General features: G+C 39.7%; 1 protein-coding gene across 2 annotated transcripts in view; it reads right to left on the bottom strand.

The window, feature by feature from the left end:
* The window catches only part of RIOK1 (RIO kinase 1), a 59495-nt gene that overhangs the window by 27337 nt on the left and 12203 nt on the right, over positions 1 to 19955 (bottom strand). For both annotated transcript variants that reach the window (XM_040353679.1, XM_040353678.1), the window contains exons 5-12: positions 19095 to 19137; positions 18005 to 18097; positions 17391 to 17503; positions 12912 to 12992; positions 8483 to 8569; positions 7998 to 8135; positions 6207 to 6310; positions 1185 to 1291 (exon numbers count right to left, since the gene is read on the bottom strand). In XM_040353679.1, coding sequence (XP_040209613.1) covers positions 1185 to 1291; positions 6207 to 6310; positions 7998 to 8135; positions 8483 to 8569; positions 12912 to 12992; positions 17391 to 17503; positions 18005 to 18097; positions 19095 to 19137 — 766 coding nt within the window. The remainder of the gene's footprint in view (positions 1 to 1184; positions 1292 to 6206; positions 6311 to 7997; positions 8136 to 8482; positions 8570 to 12911; positions 12993 to 17390; positions 17504 to 18004; positions 18098 to 19094; positions 19138 to 19955) is intronic.

Below are 19955 nucleotides of genomic sequence, written 5' to 3'. Positions count from 1 at the left end.
AGGGGTGGGGGGGGCGCATCGATAATTAAAAAAAACTATTAGATAAGCACCTGAACGACCACGACTACTGGGATATACAATGCAATACTGACATAAATGCACACACATAAGTTGGACTTGATAAACTTGTGTCTTTTTTCAACCTTGCTTACCATGTAACTGTGTGTGTAGATTTTGTTTGGAGCACAATACTTGCAGGGCAAGTGTATGGCATTATTAAAGCAGTATTAAACCCAAAACCAAAATGTAATATACTGTAGCTTACCAATTAACTAGATGTGGTGGCTGTATTTGTTTTTTTATGCTTTTTTTTCTGTTTTCCCCTGATCTGACCAGTAAACACACCTCCTGTATTAGAATGCCTCCATAAGCGAAATGTAAACATTATAATGACAAGTGGACTATAAACTGATAAAACAGATTTAGGTTCACATCTCCGTGCGGAGCTGCTCACAGCAAGAGTCCGATGCGTCCCTGTTCACCGTTTCAGGTCAGATTTCGGACCTAAAACGGAACCAGAAGACACATAAAACTCCTGTGCAATTCGCTCCGAAGCCTCCCCAGAGCTGTGTGAACCAGTTTCATTGAGAGCCGGTCCATGCATTAAATTAAAAAATGTTTAGGTGTCAGCATCCCCCTCACCCCCCCCCCCCCCCTTTACTTGCCTGAGCACTCATTCGATCGAGTGCCATGCACATCTGCAGCTCTTCTCTCCCCTCACTTCTGGGTCTCGCTGGCTTTGCTGGGGAACTGGGAGGCCTTTGCGGTCAATCAAAGCCAGTGACAAGAGAGTGGGGCCAAGTCCTGCTGTCTGTGTCAATGGACACAGCAGCAGGGCTCGGGTAAGGGCATGCACAAATGCCCCATGGGAGGCAACTTCCCATGGGAGCACTGGACAGAGAGGAGGAGCCAGGAGCGCCGGCGGGCGCAACCGAAAAGAAGAGGCTCGCGGCTGTTCTGTGAAATTCCATTGCACAGAGCGGGCAAATATAGACAGGTTTGTTTTTTAAATGTACCTTTACAACCACTTGAAAAAATATATATGTTTGGAGGGTTCCAAGTAATTTTGTAGCAAATAAAATAAAATTAGGATTTTTACATGTATGACAGAAATTTCAGAATTAGCCCGGTAGGCCACTGTAAAGCGATTACAAAAAAAAAAAAAAAATGAAAGATCAAAATACCTTATCTAAATAGGCATCCAGGTTATCCTGAGTAATGGATGAATCTGTGATGAACTCAAACAGTTCTCGTACTGTCATTACTGCAACATCGTACTTCACAAAGAAATCTGCCAAGCACAAAAATGTTTAGGTTATTTTTTTATTAGTAAAATGTACTCAACACAGGTACAGGAAGATAAATATCTACTGTTTAAGTCAGCCAAATACATATTTAAAAATAGTATACCCTGTATTTATGTGTGGATATTTTCCTTACAGAACTCATTTACAAACATAGCCCCGCAGAAAGAATCATAAAAGGATTTCTATATTTTCCTCCAGGAAAAACATGTTTATCCACATTTTCATCATCAAAACTCTGTTACAGACATTTGAGATTATATAGCCATGTTAGTAAATGTTTCGGGGCTATATAGCAGCAGAGACATACTTTACCTCTAAGCATGTCCACCTGGCTGCTGAATAGTCTAGAAATATTCTCCCACAGCACTGATCTTCCAAATGCTGCTGAGGTCAACATCAACCTTTGTGAGAATGTCAGAGTTGCACCACTTCCCCAACCATTCCTTCCTCCTCCTCCTCCATTCATAGAATTAATTATATCGATTTGCATTCTGTGAATGGAGGATAAGCAGAAAGGTGACAGGATGCACTTCTTCCAATCACAGAACACTTTGCATTCTTGGAAATAATACTTCAATGAAAGAAGAAAGCAGGCTCACAACAGTTGGTGTTAAGATTCCTACTCTATGCAGCAGCCAGCTAGACATGGGACACACATTATTACATATAAATTATTATGATGGGGAGTGGCCGGCGATGGACGTGTCCTGCTCAAGCTCTGTCCTTCTCGGCTCTTAACGGCTCTCACAGACGTTCGAATGGCAGGGTAACTACAAAATAAATTACACCATATCACTCCCTAGAGCCCGGGGATCAAAACAACATGGTTTTTGGGGTAACCCATGGAAAAAACGCAACTAAAACTCTCAAAGAAAAGCCGCTCAAAGGGAATATGAAAATGGCACTGTCAAATTCTCCTTAGGCAGTCAAACCCCGCTCTGACAAGAAACAGCACTTATCACAGGATTCCTTGGATACCCTCCCCCCTATTTCGGCTAGTTTTTGAACCAATTCATTTCTAAAATTACAATTGCTCCATAGCTATAGATCATATAATTATATCCGGTTCAGTTTATATCATAATATTCTATAATATTTTATATGAGTTCAAATGTAATAGACTAACATGATTGGTTTGACTTTAACCTGCTTTAATGATTCCTTTAATATTTCTCATAGGATCTACAAATATTTATTAGACTAGCTGAATACCCGGCGTTGCCGGGTCTTCCTATCTTAACCTTTTGGGGAGGAAAATCATAGTAATATAAATATACCCATCTTTTATATAAGGGTGTAGGTAAGGGTTAATTTAACTGTCATATATTTTTATTTAAGGAAGAAAAAGTTGCGCTAACTATAAATAATGTAAACCAGTAGCAGCTAGCACCAACAAAAGACAATATTGTGTACAAAAAATAAAAAAGAAAACGTGCAGCGCTGAATATTCAGTGAAATGAATCAAAAAATATGGTGAATAATCAAAGTTCAGTGAAAAATCAATGAAATTTAAAAAAGAAAAAAAGGGGGGGAGGAGGACACGCCCCCAAGTGATGTGACAGGTGAATGACCTGAAAGGCAGCTAGAAAGTGAGATCTAGCTGGATAATGTGTAATATAAACACACCGTGATAAGTGATGGGACACAAAAATAAATGATAATGAGAACCTCAAATGAAGTCCATATAATTTATACGTGTAACTCCAAAATGTAAGTGTGATAGTCCAAGGTCAAAATGGCCTATACAGTCCAAAGAAATATATATATACAATGTATTTCCTTTTTTGGAGTTGGTCAGAAGTTCTTTGTGGAAAAGACCAAATGACTGTAGAGGAATGGAAGATGGTGTGATCTTCTCAGGTGTGGAATTCAGATGTTCTTAATAAGCAGTTGGAACCTCATCAGCAATCCATAGTAGTATCCAAATAAACAAATATAAAGATGGGTACTCTTACCGGAAAGTGTGGACATACACGTCAGCGACGGTATGTCAAACACGCATGTACGAGCTCCTAGGCAGCCGTGATGTCAATGGGGAAGCTGTTTGATGTGCCAGCCTTTAATCCACCAGGACGGGTCCAATCCAATGAGAGGAGACAGCTCGTGCAGGTGTGGTTCTCAGATGAAGGAGCGTAATATGCAGGCCAAACGTAGAAACCATGTAAGGGAAAACGTACTCACATAGTGCGGTTAATCCCAAAACAAGCCTTTATTAGGCATAGAAAATAAAAGCCAAAATAAACAGAAAACTGGATAAAAATATATAAAATAGATAAAAAAGTACAAGCCCAGTGAAAGACGAGTACAAGTGATCACAAGTAAAATATGGCGTAATGAGCGAGTAGCGTATAAGCTATGTACCCGACATGTTTCGAGCGGCAGAGCTCTTCAACTGGGGTTATGAAACATGTCGGGTACATAGCTTATACGCTACTCGCTCATTACGCCATATTTTACTTGTGATCACTTGTACTCGTCTTTCACTGGGCTTGTACTTTTTTATCTATTTTATATATTTTTATCCAGTTTTCTGTTTATTTTGGCTTTTATTTTCTATGCCTAATAAAGGCTTGTTTTGGGATTAACCGCACTATGTGAGTACGTTTTCCCTTACATGGTTTCTACGTTTGGCCTGCATATTACGCTCCTTCATCTGAGAACCACACCTGCACGAGCTGTCTCCTCTCATTGGATTGGACCCGTCCTGGTGGATTAAAGGCTGGCACATCAAACAGCTTCCCCATTGACATCACGGCTGCCTAGGAGCTCGTACATGCGTGTTTGACATACCGTCGCTGACGTGTATGTCCACACTTTCCGGTAAGAGTACCCATCTTTATATTTGTTTATTTGGATACTACTATGGATTGCTGATGAGGTTCCAACTGCTTATTAAGAACATCTGAATTCCACACCTGAGAAGATCACACCATCTTCCATTCCTCTACAGTCATTTGGTCTTTTCCACAAAGAACTTCTGACCAACTCCAAAAAAGGAAATACATTGTATATATATATTTCTTTGGACTGTATAGGCCATTTTGACCTTGGACTATCACACTTACATTTTGGAGTTACACGTATAAATTATATGGACTTCATTTGAGGTTCTCATTATCATTTATTTTTGTGTCCCATCACTTATCACGGTGTGTTTATATTACACATTATCCAGCTAGATCTCACTTTCTAGCTGCCTTTCAGGTCATTCACCTGTCACATCACTTGGGGGCGTGTCCTCCTCCCCCCTTTTTTTCTTTTTTAAATTTCATTGATTTTTCACTGAACTTTGATTATTCACCATATTTTTTGATTCATTTCACTGAATATTCAGCGCTGCACTTTTTCTTTTTTATATATTTTTATTTGGCATATAAGTAATATGTGTACCAGGTATTATTGAAATATCTCCAGGCGTACAGAAGTTATGTGGAAACATACATTTCCCATTGATTTGCATGGGACTTTAAACAAAAACCCCGACCCTCACAAATGGGGGTAGTTAAGGGATAAATTAACTATCCTATAGTTTAAGTGGACATATAAGTAACATGTGACCAAGTGTTATCGAAATATCTACAGCCGTTTGGAAGTTATGAAGTAACATGTATTTCCCATAGAGTTGAATGGGACTTTAAAGGAAAACCCCGACCATGGCAAATGGGGGTGGGTAAGGGTTAAACCACCTATCCTATGTTTGTTGCTGACATATAAGTAACATGTGTGCCAAGTTTCATGTTAATATCTTTAGCCGTTTGGACGTGATGCTGGAACATACATACATACACTGAGTTTTATATATATATATATATATATATATATATATATATATATATATATATATATATATTTCAAATACTCTTATTACACGATACCATTTTTCTTTTTCTGTAATCTTTTATTGCCAATTGCATCTACTGTTTTCTCTTTACTTTAAACCCAATAAATACATTTGACAACAACAAATTATTATGATGTCCCTGGTGCTGCATAGCAAAAAGACAAAAAAAACTAAAATGTAACCAAGTTTCAGCTTTGAGGAAAATGTCTTGTAAAAGAATCCGGTTAACACTGACTATTTCTTCTTAGAATGCTAGTTGCCTGGACGCTATGCTGACCCTTTTTCTTCAATGCTTGAAGAAACCATTAATATTTGTGCAGCTAAAGGCAACTGCTAAACAGCTTCATAAGGTACAAAATTCCCCATCTGTTGTGCTGACCCTTTGGCTTCTATATATTTATGGAGGAGTTCTCACTTACAAACTTACAACTTGAGTATGTTTTCAAAAAATTTCATTGTATTTGCTTTTGCTATTGTAAAATGATGAATTCATTTAATAGATTGTTGCGATTAGAATGATGTTCTTTTTTTCAAATTTAATGAGAATTTAGATGCATAATGAAATTCCCTGAAAAAGCAGAGGTACATCTCTGCGAAACACGCTGGTTTACTCTATGTCTATGAACTCAATCTTTTTGCTGTGAACAAGTATTATTGGCTTGTTATAGCCCTGTGTTATTCACACATCTATACATGTTATTATGATGTTTTTATCCATGTTTGTAGAATAAAAACAAATTTTTATAAGTGTTTATGTGCTCCCCTCAGCAACAACCTCATATCATAAAAAGTCCTATTTGCACTATGGGAGGGAGTCTCTCCTCCCATTCATTGATTCCACTAATAATTGTATTTATTTTTAATTATAGAAGAAGTTAACTCTTCCATAAAAAATATAAAATCACCCTCCCCACTGCACTTAGCTGCTTTAAATACCATCTCTCATACCCACACCAGTTGATGTTACGGGGCAGGCACTTGAAAAATTCACTTCACAGCCCTGGTGACTGTTTAGCCGCAGAATGCTTTAAAATCACATGCAAATGCAGAAAACTCACCATTTATATTGACACAGTCCTTGCGAAGAAATTCCAAAGCATGTGGGTGATCATGCTCCACTGACTGAGATACATCAATTATATAAACTTGGCCATTATGATAGCTTTTATATTGAGAAGTAGGAGTAAAGAAAAAACAAAATTAGTTTATCCAAATACACTCTTATCGAATGTAAAAAAAAAAAAAAAAAAAAAGAAGAAGAAGGAGCAGAAAAATGAAAGAATAAAAAAAAATATATATCTGTGACTAAATTCCTGCTGGAGCCACACATAGTGCATTTCCTACATAAAAGGCATGAGCATTGTATGCGTAACTCATTTCTCATTAAAGTGGAACTATAGGGAAAAAAAAAATATTGGGATAGATTAAAAGAGGGTTACAAGCCCTGTCACATTTATTTTTTTTGCCATCGTTTCATTGTGGAGATTTCCATTCACTTTCTGTCTCATAACCAAACAGAACCATTTACTTTTGACGATAATGGTAAACAGGACGAATAGAGGGTGAATCTCCTTAAAGGGGGCACAGACAGCAATAAAAACTGACAAGCTTTCTAATCCCTCTCCACTCTATCCTTTGGTTATACTTTAACTGTGCAAATAAGACAATAGCATAGTGCATATTACTTTACAAATTATTATTAATGGATGTCCAACCATACACAAATAAATAATATTTCTTCGTAGACTATAAAGTGCAGTATTCCAAAGTAAACCAATAATGATAATCCTGAATGTGTAAATATCGCAGCAATATTTATACTATTATTGTCACTTCGGAATCATTGCACTTTATTATCTATGATGAAAATTATTATATTTAAATATTGCTGCAATATTTACACATTCAGGATTATTATTATTTGTTAACTTTGAAATACTGCACTTTATCGTCTATGAAGAAATATTTATTGTGTATAGTTGCAAATCCATTAATATTTTTTATTTTGTTTATTTAATACACCACTGTGTTTGGAGATGCATCACATTATATTCAAAGTAAGTGCCACATTATTCATTACATTAATGTATATGGATCACTGTGCCCAATACTAGGACTAAAACCTTCTAACAAGCAATTATTCCCCACGTGTTTTCCTGCCAAACGTTTCCAAGTCATCTCTTATGACAGCCACAAGGGTCGATACATGCCCATGGGAATGTACTTTATTTTCAGGGCAAACCATCAGCCTTGCCTCCAGATTGTGTTTACACGGCTGAATATAAAACAGTCAAGCTTTTAATTTAGAAGCAACAATGTTGGCTCTCAGAGTGATAGCGGCACATTAGGGATCAATTGAGCAAAGTCTGCAGGGTTTTCAGTATAAAAGTACTTCCTTGGCACTGTTAAACTAATCCAAGTAATTTCTCATATAAGAATACTGCACATTCAAATGACCTGAATATAAAAGCTTTATTGCATTTTATTAGCTTATTGAGCTTTATTGAACACTTGCTGACCACATTATAGCCAAAAGACAGCTACAGCTCGGTCGTCCTGTTCTGGGAGGGCATCTATAGACAAGGTTTATTTGGTGGTGGGGGGTTGTGGTGGTAGTGATCGTTTTTTACAAAATAAATTAGCCAATAAATTGGATTTATTTTAGCACCATTCATACTTGCTTGGCATTAGAATCAGACTTGGATCTAGTTCCATAGAGCTCCTATTGATACCACTGCAGATAGCATGACTTCCGTTAGGAGTGGTTTAGAGAAGGTTTACGCCTCAGTACTGAACACAAGTCTTCCACCCTAAATCACAATTAGAATATGACAATGTACATTACTTACAGAATGTTAAATTCACTGAGATCTGCATGAACAAGCCTGGCATCCTGGTACATCCTTCGCATATACTGAATGATGTCTAAGTAAATCTCTCGGGCTTTGGTATCCGATAACTGGGCATTCTTCAGCAAGGGAGCTGGCCTTAAAATGTAAGCAAAAGATTGCTGAGAACAGAGGTAAATAAAAAATATAAGAGAAACAGGTTTAGAAAAAAAATAAATGGGTCTAAATTTGTTCGTCTGAAACTGTAAAGAGAGCTGTCTGAGCTCCCCCTTATAACTGGACTGCCATTTACAAAAGCAGGACCGAATTAGATCCATTGCTACAGGGCAACGCATATTCCAGGCATTTTGATACCCACAGCTTAAAAAACACAGACTGCCAATGGAAAAAGTGGTTCACAAAGCACTACTTGCTTAAATAAATACTTTAGATACCGAATCCTCTTAAAGTTCACTTTGAAAGGGGAGTTTTAAAAAGTTACTCACATGTCATTTTTCCCAATAAACTCCATCAAGAGGACATGACTCTTTAGCAAAATGGGCTCCGGACAAGGAATTCCTGCAGTGTTTAGCCTTGAATAATAAAAGCAGACAATGAACATGATTTTTATGGTCATTTCATTTTAACGGTTTTGTGAAATCAGTGTTTTTGATGCGAGGAAAAAGATTTTTTAACAATAGGAAAAGTACATTCATGCAGACTCTACTAGGACCAAAACAGGACAACGAAAATCACTTTTTACAAAGCAACCAAATACTTCTCATTGCCTATGACTGTTATCTTGCACAGGTAATAACCCTTTGCCAGGGTCCCTTCTGCCAGTAAGTGTAGCTTCAATAAAAGGTATAGCTGTGTAAAAACATTAAAAAAAAGTGTCTATACTGTTTTCTCTCTCCCCCCTCTGTCACAGACTTGGCTGAGTGCAGTATGAGACATTAGCTCCTGCTGCGGTGAGTCAAATACAATGAGAAGGGAGTGGGGGCCGAGCCACACAGAGAGAATCTATGGAAGCACACACCCTGGCTTGGGAGCGCATCCACACATGTGCCACCAAAGCAGTTTTCTAAAGGGGCACACAGAGAAGAGACAGAGCAGAGGCTTGCACAGAGCAAGTAGGACTTAATTTAAATAAAATAATAAAAAAAAAAAAAGTGCTTTAACCACTTAAGCCCCGGACCATATTGCTGCCTAAAGACCCAAGGGGTTTTTACAGTTCGGGACTGCGTCGCTTTAACAGACAATTGCGCGGTCGTGCGACGTGGCTCCCAAGCAAAATTGGCGTCCTTTTTTCCCCACAAATAGAGCTTTCTTTTGGTGGTATTTGATCACCTCTGCGGTTTTAATTTTTTGCGCTATAAACAAAAATAGAGCGACAATTTTGAAAAAAATGCAATATTTTTTACTTTTTGCTGTAATAAATATCCCCCAAAAACATATAAAACATTTTTTTTTTCCTCAGTTTAGGCCGATACGTATTCTTCTACCTATTTTTGGTAAAAAAAAAAATCGCAATAATCGTTTATCGGTTGGTTTGCGCAAAATTTATAGCGTTTACAAAATAGGGGATAGTTTTTTTGCATTTTTATTTTTTTTACTACTAATGGCGGCGATCAGCGATTTTTTTCGTGACTGCGACATTATGGCGGACACTTCGGACAATTTTGACACATTTTTGGGACAATTGTCATTTTCACAGCAAAAAATTCATTTAAATTGCAGTGTTTATTGTGAAAATGACAGTTGCAGTTTGGGAGTTAACCACAGGGGGCGCTGTAGGAGTTAGGGTTTACTTTGTGTGTGTTTACTAGTGTAGGGGGGTGTGGCTGTAGGAATGACGTCATCGATCGTGTCTTCCCTATAAAGGGAATGACGCGATCGATGCGCCGACACAGTGAAGCACGGGGAAGCCGTGTTTACACACGGCTCTCCCCGTTCTTCAGCTCCGGGGAGCGATCGCGACGGAGCGGCTATAAACAAATAGCCGCGCCGTCGTCCCGGATCGCTCCCCGAGCGGACCCGACCTCCGCATGTACCGGGGGGGGGTCCCGATCGGACCCCCCACCCACGTCTAGCAGAGGACGTACAGGTACGTACATGTGCCTGTCCTTGCCATTCTGCTGACGTATATGTACATGAGGAGGTCGGGAAGTGGTTAAGATGGCCATACAGTAAAAAAATAAATTAGCTGGTTCCTCAGGAAATGTGCTCAGTGACATTCCCCGATCAAAAAATCAAAAGGGACCAGCCAGTGGGACTGGCTGTCAAAATACAATAGACAGGATAAAAAAATAAAAATAAAATAAAATAAAAGTGCATGGCCAGTTTTACTCTACTCCCTGAAATTCCCACAACACATAGTCCTTCTCGCACCAGTCTTCTCACTCAATGTGATGTCACTAGAAAACTAGCAGGACCTGCCGCCATGTCCCCCACAAATCCCATATCCTGATCAGTGTCTGAACCTCACCAGCTGTCTGTCTAGGCCCCTTAAGGGGTTCCTACTATCCACGCCTATTAACCGCCTCTCCATGGACCTGGTTCACACAGCTCCGGGGCGACCGATCCACACTGGAAAAGGGTCCTGTGCATCTTTGCCTCTGTTTCAGGTCCAAATTCAGGTAATAATTCGGACCAGATTCGCACCCCAAATGGAGAACAGGGACGCACCGGACCCCATGCTGCAAGCCACGGCCGCAGCTAGTGTAAACCCAGCCTAAAGTGTGCTGCTTTTACTAACAAACCTGTCTGCTCTTTTTCCAACTGATTTCAGGGAGAATAAACAGACAGATCACTGTCTGTGCCCAGAGTTCTGTGCGTTTGTCAACACAGAACACTGTGCTGTGATTGTCCACAGCCGATTAGCAGGTTTCAGCCTTATATCATTGGCTGAAATCACAGTCTCCAACCACAGCACAGGTTAGCAGGGGGTGCACGCACATGTGTGCTGCTAAACGGAGAAGTCGCAATACATCTACTGTGAGTAGGTTGCCAAGAGGTTAAAGCTACAAAACCAAAATAGCAGGCCCTGGGTATTACAAAAAAAAAAAAGTTATCTACAGCCATGGTTAAAAGTTTTAAGAGTGACAGAAAGATTGTGGTTTTTTTAGATCTTTTTGTCAGATGTTACTATGGTATACTGAAGTAGAATTACAAGCATTTCATAAGTGTCAAAGGCTTTTGACAATTACATTAAGTTTATTCAAGAGTCAAAATTTGCAGTGTTGACCCTTCTATTTCAAGACCTCTGCAATTCGCCCTGGCATGCTCTCAGTCAACTTCTGGGTCACATTCTGACTGATGGCAGCCCATTCTCGCATTATCAATACTTGGAGTTTGTTAGAATTTGTGAGGGGGGGGGGGGGGTCTGTTCACTGCCTCTTGAGGATTGACCACAAATTCTCAAGGGGATTAAAGGGTCACTAAAGGGGAAAAAAAAAAATGTGCCTAAAATTAATGTCTGCAAGGTAGACAGACAGGATAGTGTAATGATTCTGTTAAAAAACAAGTAAATACCCATTATATTCCTTCATCTATATCACCTCTGGCATTTTAGTTTCTGTTCTCTCATTCACTTCCTGGTTTGCATCGTTTGTTCATGCGAGAACTACATTTCCCAGTATGAATTGCTGCACGCCCAGTAATTCACACCTGCTTGAAGTCTCTAACACGTAGAGAGCGTCCTGCCGCACAGATGTAGTTCCCAGGAGGGGGCGAGCACGTTACTCACCACCGCAGTAAAGCCTCCCATAACGGTGGTGAGTAAAATCAGACAAGCAGGAAGTGAACAGAACAGAGAAGAAATAGAGCAACTTCTGAGCAAAAACGAACAATGAGGAAGTGAAAAGAGGAATGTCTGCAGGTAAAGGATGCTTATTATGAAAAAAAAATAAAAAATTCCTTTACAACCCCTTTAAGGTATGGGGAGTTTCATGTCAATGTTTTGTTCCCCAAGCCACTTAGTTATCACTTTTGCGTTATGGCAAGGTGCTCCATCATGCTAGAAAGGGCATCGTTTGTCACCAAACTGTTCTTTCATGGTTGGGAGAAGTTGGTCTCAGAGGATTTTTTTGTACCTTTGCTTATTCATGGCCGTGTTCTTAGGCATAATTGTGAGTCCACTCCCTTGGCTGAGAAGTAACCCCACACATGTATGGTCTCAGGATGCTTTACTGTTGGCATGACTGATGGTAGCACTCACCTTTTCTTCTGTGGACAAAGTTTTTTCCGGATGCCCTAAACAATCGGAATCGCGATTCAACAGAGAAAATAACTTTACCCCAGTCCTCAGTAGTCCAATCCCTGTACCTTTTGCAGAATATCAGTCTGTCCCTGATGATTTTCCTGGAGAGAAGTGGCTTTTTTGCTGCCCTTCTTGACACCAGGCCATCCTCAAAGTCTTCCCCTTGCTGTGTGTGTGCGCAGATGCACTCACACCTGCCTGCTGCCATTCCTGTCTGCACTGGTGGTGCCAGGATCTCGCAGCGGAATCAACTTTAGGAGACGGTCCTGGCGCTTGCTAGACTTTCTTGGGCGCTATGAAGCCTTCACAAATGCAGTGGAATTTTTTTTATGGGATTAAGTTGATTTTCATGGCAAAGAGGCATTGCAATTCATCTGATCACTCTTCATAACTTTCTGGAGTCTATGCAAATAGCCATCATAAAAACTGAGGCAGCAGACTTTGTGAAAAATAAGATTTGTGTCATTCTCAAAACATTTGGCCATGGCTGTATAAATACACCTATGCTTTTGGTTTCCACACCAAGGTTATCAACTACACAATCTGCCCCATCCACCCTTTTTGACAATAACCCTCACCCTACATACATGGATGGCATAAACAAGTACAGCATTGGTGTACAAAATACCCACCTTATGAATGTGATAAAGTGATCACAGCCCAGATTAATTTACCTTATTAAATTTCTCATTTCTTTCTCTGCCCAGGTCTTCACCATTTTTCGCGGGTTCCCTTTGCAATAGCCGTGTCGAAATCTAAAAAATACAAAAAAAATCATCAATTAAAAACCTTATCCAAAATTTGCTTGGTATTTGCACAAATTCTCCTGAAACTACACCAATCAGCTAAAATATTTTATGACCACTGACATGTAAAGTAAATAACACTAAAACACAGGTAAAGTAAATAACACTGAAAGCAGAAAATGGGCAATTGCAAGGATTTGGATGACTTTTACAAGGGCCCAATTGTAAAAGCTATCGTAGCTCAAATTGCTGAAAAAGATAATGTTGGTACCGACAGAAAGGTGTCAGAGTTTTTTGTGTATGGGGCTACATAGATGCTAACCTGTGTCCACAGCCAAAAAGACCTACAGAAGGTGGCCTGGTCTGATGAATCCCATTTTTTTTTTTACATCATGTGGTTGGACATGTGCATCACTTACCTAGGGAAGAGATGGCACCAGGATGCACTATGAGAAGAAGACAAGCTGGCGGAGTCAGTGATCTGCTACTGATGGCTTTGTTCTAGATACCACTGCATACCTTCAGAGGCCAAGTAAAGTCCATGCCTCGATGGGCCAGGGCTGTTTTTGCAGAAAAAGGGGGACCTGCTAAATATTAGGTGGGTAGTCATAATGTTATGGCTGATCAGCATATACTGATCAGCCATAACATTAGGACTAACCAATATAACTTGTCGAGGCAAGAAAGCCAGTAGATCTCTAAAAAGGTATGTTGTGGTATCCAGCAACAAACCATCAGTAGCAGATCCTTTAAGTCCTGTGAGTTGCAAAGTAGGGTCTCCATGGACCAGGCTAGTTTTTCCAGCTTTACTCACAGACGATTGATTTGATTGAGATTTTGAGAACACCCTAAACTTCTTGTGGTGTTCCTTAAACCATTCTGGAATTTGTGGGACTAGGCCACCTTTGTCTATTGCTCCATGGTCCAATTGTGATGCTCACAAGCCCATAGTAGGCGCTTTTGGCTGTGGACACAGATTAGGTCAGCATGGGCACCCTGATCGGTCTGCGGCTACACAGCCCCATATGCAACAAACTGCAATGTACTGTATGTTCCAACATCATAACCAGCATTAACTTTTTCAGCAATCTGAACTACAGTAGGACTTCAATTGGATCAGACTACACAGGCCAGCTATCTCTTCCCACATGCATCACTGAGCCTTTGACTGCCCTTGACCCTGTCAGCAGTTTGCCAGTTATCCTTCCTTGAGCTTGGTAGATCTTGACTACTGCAGACCAGGAGCATCTCATAAGAGCTGCTGTTTTGGAGTGACTGAAACAGTCATCTAGTGTTTACAATTTGTTCCTTGTCAAAGTCGCTTAATCTTTACGCTTGTCCATTTAATAGACTTTCAACACATCAACTTCAGGGAAAACAGGTTCACTTGCCTAATATATCCCACCCAATTTCAGAGGTCATGGTCACAAGATAATTAATTTTATTCACTTTACCGGTCAATGGTCATAATGTTATGGCTGATCAGTGTATTTTTTTTATGTTTAGTACCAAGAGTCTGTAGGCACGTGTAGAAATTCCATACGTGATGCACACAACCATAAGTCAGCACTATACAGTCCTCCTTGGCTTCAAATCTAGTCTCGGCAACAGAGTCATGTCTCATGAAATTCAGCTGGGGCTACCTATTGGTTTGGATTAGTCTGGGATGTCTGCACAGATTTTAGAAGGCCTACAAACATCCCTTGATTTCCAGATCCAACTCTATACTGCTGATATTCCAACTAATTTCTTTGGCCACGTTTAAGTGTGAAAGATTTGCCCACAGTGATTTTCTTCTCCATTGGCAGTCTCAATTTCCAACAGGGATAAAGTGATAATTTTGAAAGCGCAATGATTTGTGGTGCCCCCACAGAGTGGTTACTTTAGAATGTTTGGCAAGGTCAGGTTGATTTCATTGGACCACGTTGATTGCCTTGTATGGATGGGCAAATGCAGCCTGCTTTTGACATCAAGCTGAGACATTTCTGAGATTTTGAATTCATCGAGAGGTTCATTAGGGCCTGCAGATGATGTCCTTCTGACCTGCACTTCATCAACTTCAAGCTGCTTTTGTATTACCACTATAGGGGAGACAGAAGTAGCAAAATCCCCTCAATACAGACTCCTAGATACTGATGGATACGTTTTTCTCCCATAGGCCAGCTCCCTTTTGCTGTTGCTGTAAAATTTCAGCCGGTGACAAGATTACAAGCGTTACATAAACATAACGACTTTACAAAAAGTCACGGGCTTCCGCGTTCTGAGCTTTTTAGACCCTTTTATGTCCCTTACCTACCAGCCTGAACTGTGTTTAAATGTGATCCCCATCCTGTATGCCCAACTAATTTGTTAAACTAAACTCTACCATCCTTGAGTAACTTCACTACTTGCCCCCTAGTTTTGAGTCATTATTGCTCCCATGATGGCTCTTCCCGCACACCTTGTAATTATTCCATGCCTCAAGCATACAGTGCCATATTGTTCCCAGAGGAACTGATTCCCCCTCCCCCTTACTCTTACTCCCCATTTCCTTCTATCTTTTTCTCTCTCTATTAGTTTCAGCAGCAGTGTATTTTTATAGTATCTACCAGGCCTTGTACTCTAAATTACTATAACTAACGGACATTTACATTACAATATTCACCACCACACTGTTTTTTAGTAGCTATGTTAGTCAACATTCAAGGTTATTAGATCACTTACAACTTTAATGACATCTAAACTACTGTGCTATACTACGTTTTCTGCTTACCATCATACTGTTAAGAAGCTATTTGCATTTATATGGAATCCTGATTATGGCATTTCTCTTACTGTGCATCTTCTTTATTATTGCCTATACTCTATGTGTTGTTCTCTTGTTTAACCACTTAAGGACCGCCGCACGACAATATTCGTCGTCAGAATGGCACGGCTGGGCACATGGACGTATATTTACGTCCTCTTTAAGAGCCCAGCCGCCGCTTTTGTGACCCGGTCTGAAGCTCTGTGACCGTGGCACCCGCGGACCCGATCGCAGCGGGTATCATGCGATCGGGTCACAGAAGCTGAAGAACGGGGAGAGGCGAGTGTAAACAAACCTTCCCCGTTCTTCTCTGTGGCAATGTCAGTGATCATCTGTTCCCTGATATAGGGAACGACGATCACTGACGTCACACGTCCAGCCCCGCCCCCCCTACAGTTACAAACACACAAAGTCACACTTAACCCCTACAGCGCCCCCTAGTGGTTAACCCCTTCACTGCCATTGTAATTTTCACAGTAATCAGTGAATTTTTATAGCACTTTTCACTGTGAAAATGACAATGGTCCCAAAAAGGTGTCAAAAGTGTCCCATGTGTCCGCCATAATGTCGCAAAAAAAAATAGCTGATCGCCGCCATTAGTAGTAAAAAAAAAAAAAAATAATATTAATAAAAATGCCATAAAACTATCCCCTATTTTGTAAACGCTAAAAAAATTTGCGCAAACCAATCGATAAACACTTATTGCGATTTTTTTTTAACAAAAATAGGTAGAAGAATACGTATCGGCCTAAAATGAGGAAAAAAAATGTATATCTTTTTTGGGGATATAGCAAAAAGTTAAAAATATTGCATTTGTTTAGGAGCCACGGAGTTAAAGCGACGCAGTGCCGAATCTCAAAAAGGGGCAAGGTCCTTAACCTGCATATTGGTCCGGGTCTTAAGTGGTTGAACCCCAATTCATTCAATAAGTACACATAACAAAACAGCATTGAATATAAATGGGTTCATGTTTTCAAAGGTACTTTAAAACAGCACTGAAGATGAAGTCAGCATGTCAAAAATGACAGTAAGCAACATATATTAAAGAAAATCATAGTAAGAATATAAATGCAATATAAAACTGTTACACTTTAAACAAACTACCAATCACCAAATGAAAAAACAGAGCTATGCTCAGTAAAGCATATCTCAATTTTATATTACACACCTCAGACAAGCTCAGCTCTGCACAGTGTAAAGCAGCTAAGCAAGCCAGCTTGCAAAAGGCACATATTCTGTGTCTGAGGTCAGCTTCTGCCCAGAAAACACCCCCACCCACCCACTGGGGGTGATTTTAAGGAAATGCCAATAGATCTGTACTTGGGGTAATTATTAGCAGTGGTGGCCCACTAATAATACATTTGAAGGTGGCAATCAATTACTTGTTTGTTTACAGGCTCTATATGAGCATATAAAACGATAACGGTGGCAGATAGGGGTGCAAGATAAAAAATCTTAGGCTGCAATCAGTCATCTCTAGCAGTGGTGGCACTCTAGGCCATGGCGGCCTAAGTGACCTACCCTCTAGTGATCAGGTTCTACTTAGACAACATAGGATTCATAATGCAGTAAAACAGTAACACCCTGACAAGATAATCACATGCATTTAAAAAAATTCTCACCTGAATTCCCCACTCACATATTTATCACGGTCTTTAAACATTAAGATGGAGGTTTTATAAATCTTTATGGCTCTGTTTTGTCCATCTGTAGTACTTGCATGGTAGACATTAGCCTAAAGAGAGAGAATACTTCATAATAATGCCTCTGTTCAGTAAAAACAACACATGACAATAAGAGCTCTGGTACTGAAAAAATTACAGGATTTTTATATCACACCCTCCAGTACCAGTATATACAATTAAAGCAAAATGATAACTGCAATAATCATTGATATTTTTCATTTTAGAATATACAAAGTATCAACCATTTGAAAGGACAATTCTTTAAAATAATCTAGCCAATTCAGTCAAATTGTTTTCTGTTGGTTAAACTCAGGAAAGAAAGATTCCAATTGTTTCGGAATATAACATTTTTCCTACTGGGAACCACTTATCGCCACATTTTGAAAATATATAGTTATTATAATTTTAACCCTATAGAATCTCAGCAAATGTTTATTCACCAAACCAATTTCGAAAATGATGACATTTTCTGTGAAATGCACATAAATATACACAAACACTACACAAGAAATTAAGATGAGAGTTCGTAAAGCATTTAGCTGTATACTTACTTCTTTACCCGTGCTGATGCAGCCATTTATTTCAGATATTACCCCTCTTGTAAGCATCTTAAAGAGAATCATCCGTGTCCTCGGGTCTAGCACCTTATAAACAGATCAGATTAACATGAGTAAGCAATGATCAGATGTTTCTTTTAACATAATACCCAAACCCATAAAAATAAAAAAAAGCTTTATAGCTTAAAGCAGAGTGCTCCGCTTTTTTGCTCCCCCCTCCGCTGCCACATTTGACACCATTCGGGGGGAGCGGATACCTGTCAAAACCAGGTACCCATTTCCACTTCCAGGTAAGATCGCTGCAAACATTGTGCAATCTATCTATGAAAGTCCCCCCCCCCCCCCGATGCCTTCTGGGAGACCCTCAGGTCCCAGAAAACAGCGGGACCATTCAGAGAGCGCAGCGCGACTCGTACATGCTCAGTAGGAAACAGGCTGTAAAGCCATAAGGCTTCACTTCCTGTTTCCCTTAGTGAAGATGCTGGCGCCTTCCCCCAGAGCCGATGGTTATAAAGGTAAAAGGGGTGGGGTAAAAGAGCCAGAGGTGTCGGTGGGGCACCCGGGAGGGAGGAGGATCTGGGATGCTCTGCACAGAGCAGGAACATATGCCATAAATGTTGTTTAAAATAAAATGTCAAGATTTACAACCACTTGGTTTAATCTGCTTATATTTTTCCTTCCCTGGCTCCTCACTCGCCTCTTATCAACATGCAAATTCAATATAGACTGCCTCTCGGCAATTAAGAGCCACATTGTAGCTGTAAAAAGTCGTCGGGCAGGTGGTTAAAGTAAAGCTGGAGTTCAGTTTCAACTCTTAAAACTCTTACATCCTAATATTAAATCTTAAAAAAGTTAAAATAAACCCCTGAAACCAACACTAGCCTAGTAAAGACTGAGCTTTCGGTGGGCAAAGCACGGGTTAATTGTAACCTCTTACACTGAATTCCATAATTTATCTAATTCAGCCATACTGAATTCTTATGATGCTGCATCTACTGCCAGTACCAAGAACACAACTCCTAAAACAACAGTTTTTGTGGACTAATATAGTTCTATGGTAAAATCAAAAAGAAAAATAGAATACCTGTTCAACTGTAGCTCTATCAGATTTATCTTTAACTCGATACCTGTTAAAAAAAGAAAAGGTTTGTTTAAGAAATATGCCACTTGCATATTCCTATAATTATATACTTTATTGCTTTGCTTGCAAATAATTTGAAAGAGAACCTGCCAGGACAGAAATGTGGAATCTGTCACTAAGTTTAGGGACTGTCAAAGTCCTTGTTTTGCTAGAAAGACACTTACCTAGATCCTTTGGTTAATAAGTATGCCATGGTTGAAGCGATTCACTTAAAGTTATATTCAAGCGCTTTGTATAAAATGTGGCAACAATGGAGTTTTATACATTTTATACAAAGTGCTTGAATATCATCACAAATGTAAGTGTTCTGACTTCATTAAACTTTTGATTTGTAATACAGAGTTACGCTATGTGGCCGTTTTTTTCTTCCGTCATATGACATAACCCTTCTACATCCATTTGGGATTCCCTGGACCATCACTTATGAGATAACCCACTAGGAAGCCCCTCTTCTCTGTCACTTTCTCCATCCTGCTGCCGTTTTGTCATCCCTGGCACAGCCTGAAGTCCATAGGATCGCCCAAAGTACATTGTGGTTCCACCACGCAAGCCTGTTTGACCCATTGAACGTAGGTTCTCTAAGGTTCAAACATTCTGGTAAGCCTTTTACCTGTGGGGTGGTTCCCTTCACTTCATCACCTCTTCACTTGCACAGATTTGCATGGTTTGAAGTCGTCACCATATTTTGAACTTTGTCAACACCAAAGTTTAGTCACTTTTAAGGACTTTTAAGGTCTGCATTTTTGCACCCGTTTTGATTTTCCTGCATATAGACTTTCATAGTGTGCTTATGAGGACATTCTT

The sequence above is a fragment of the Rana temporaria genome, chromosome 5, assembly GCF_905171775.1.
Source record: "Rana temporaria chromosome 5, aRanTem1.1, whole genome shotgun sequence".
Classification (NCBI taxonomy): Eukaryota; Metazoa; Chordata; class Amphibia; order Anura; family Ranidae; genus Rana; species Rana temporaria.
The sequence above is the reverse complement of the archived record's forward strand: the minus strand, read 5'-3'. Positions and strand labels throughout refer to the sequence as shown.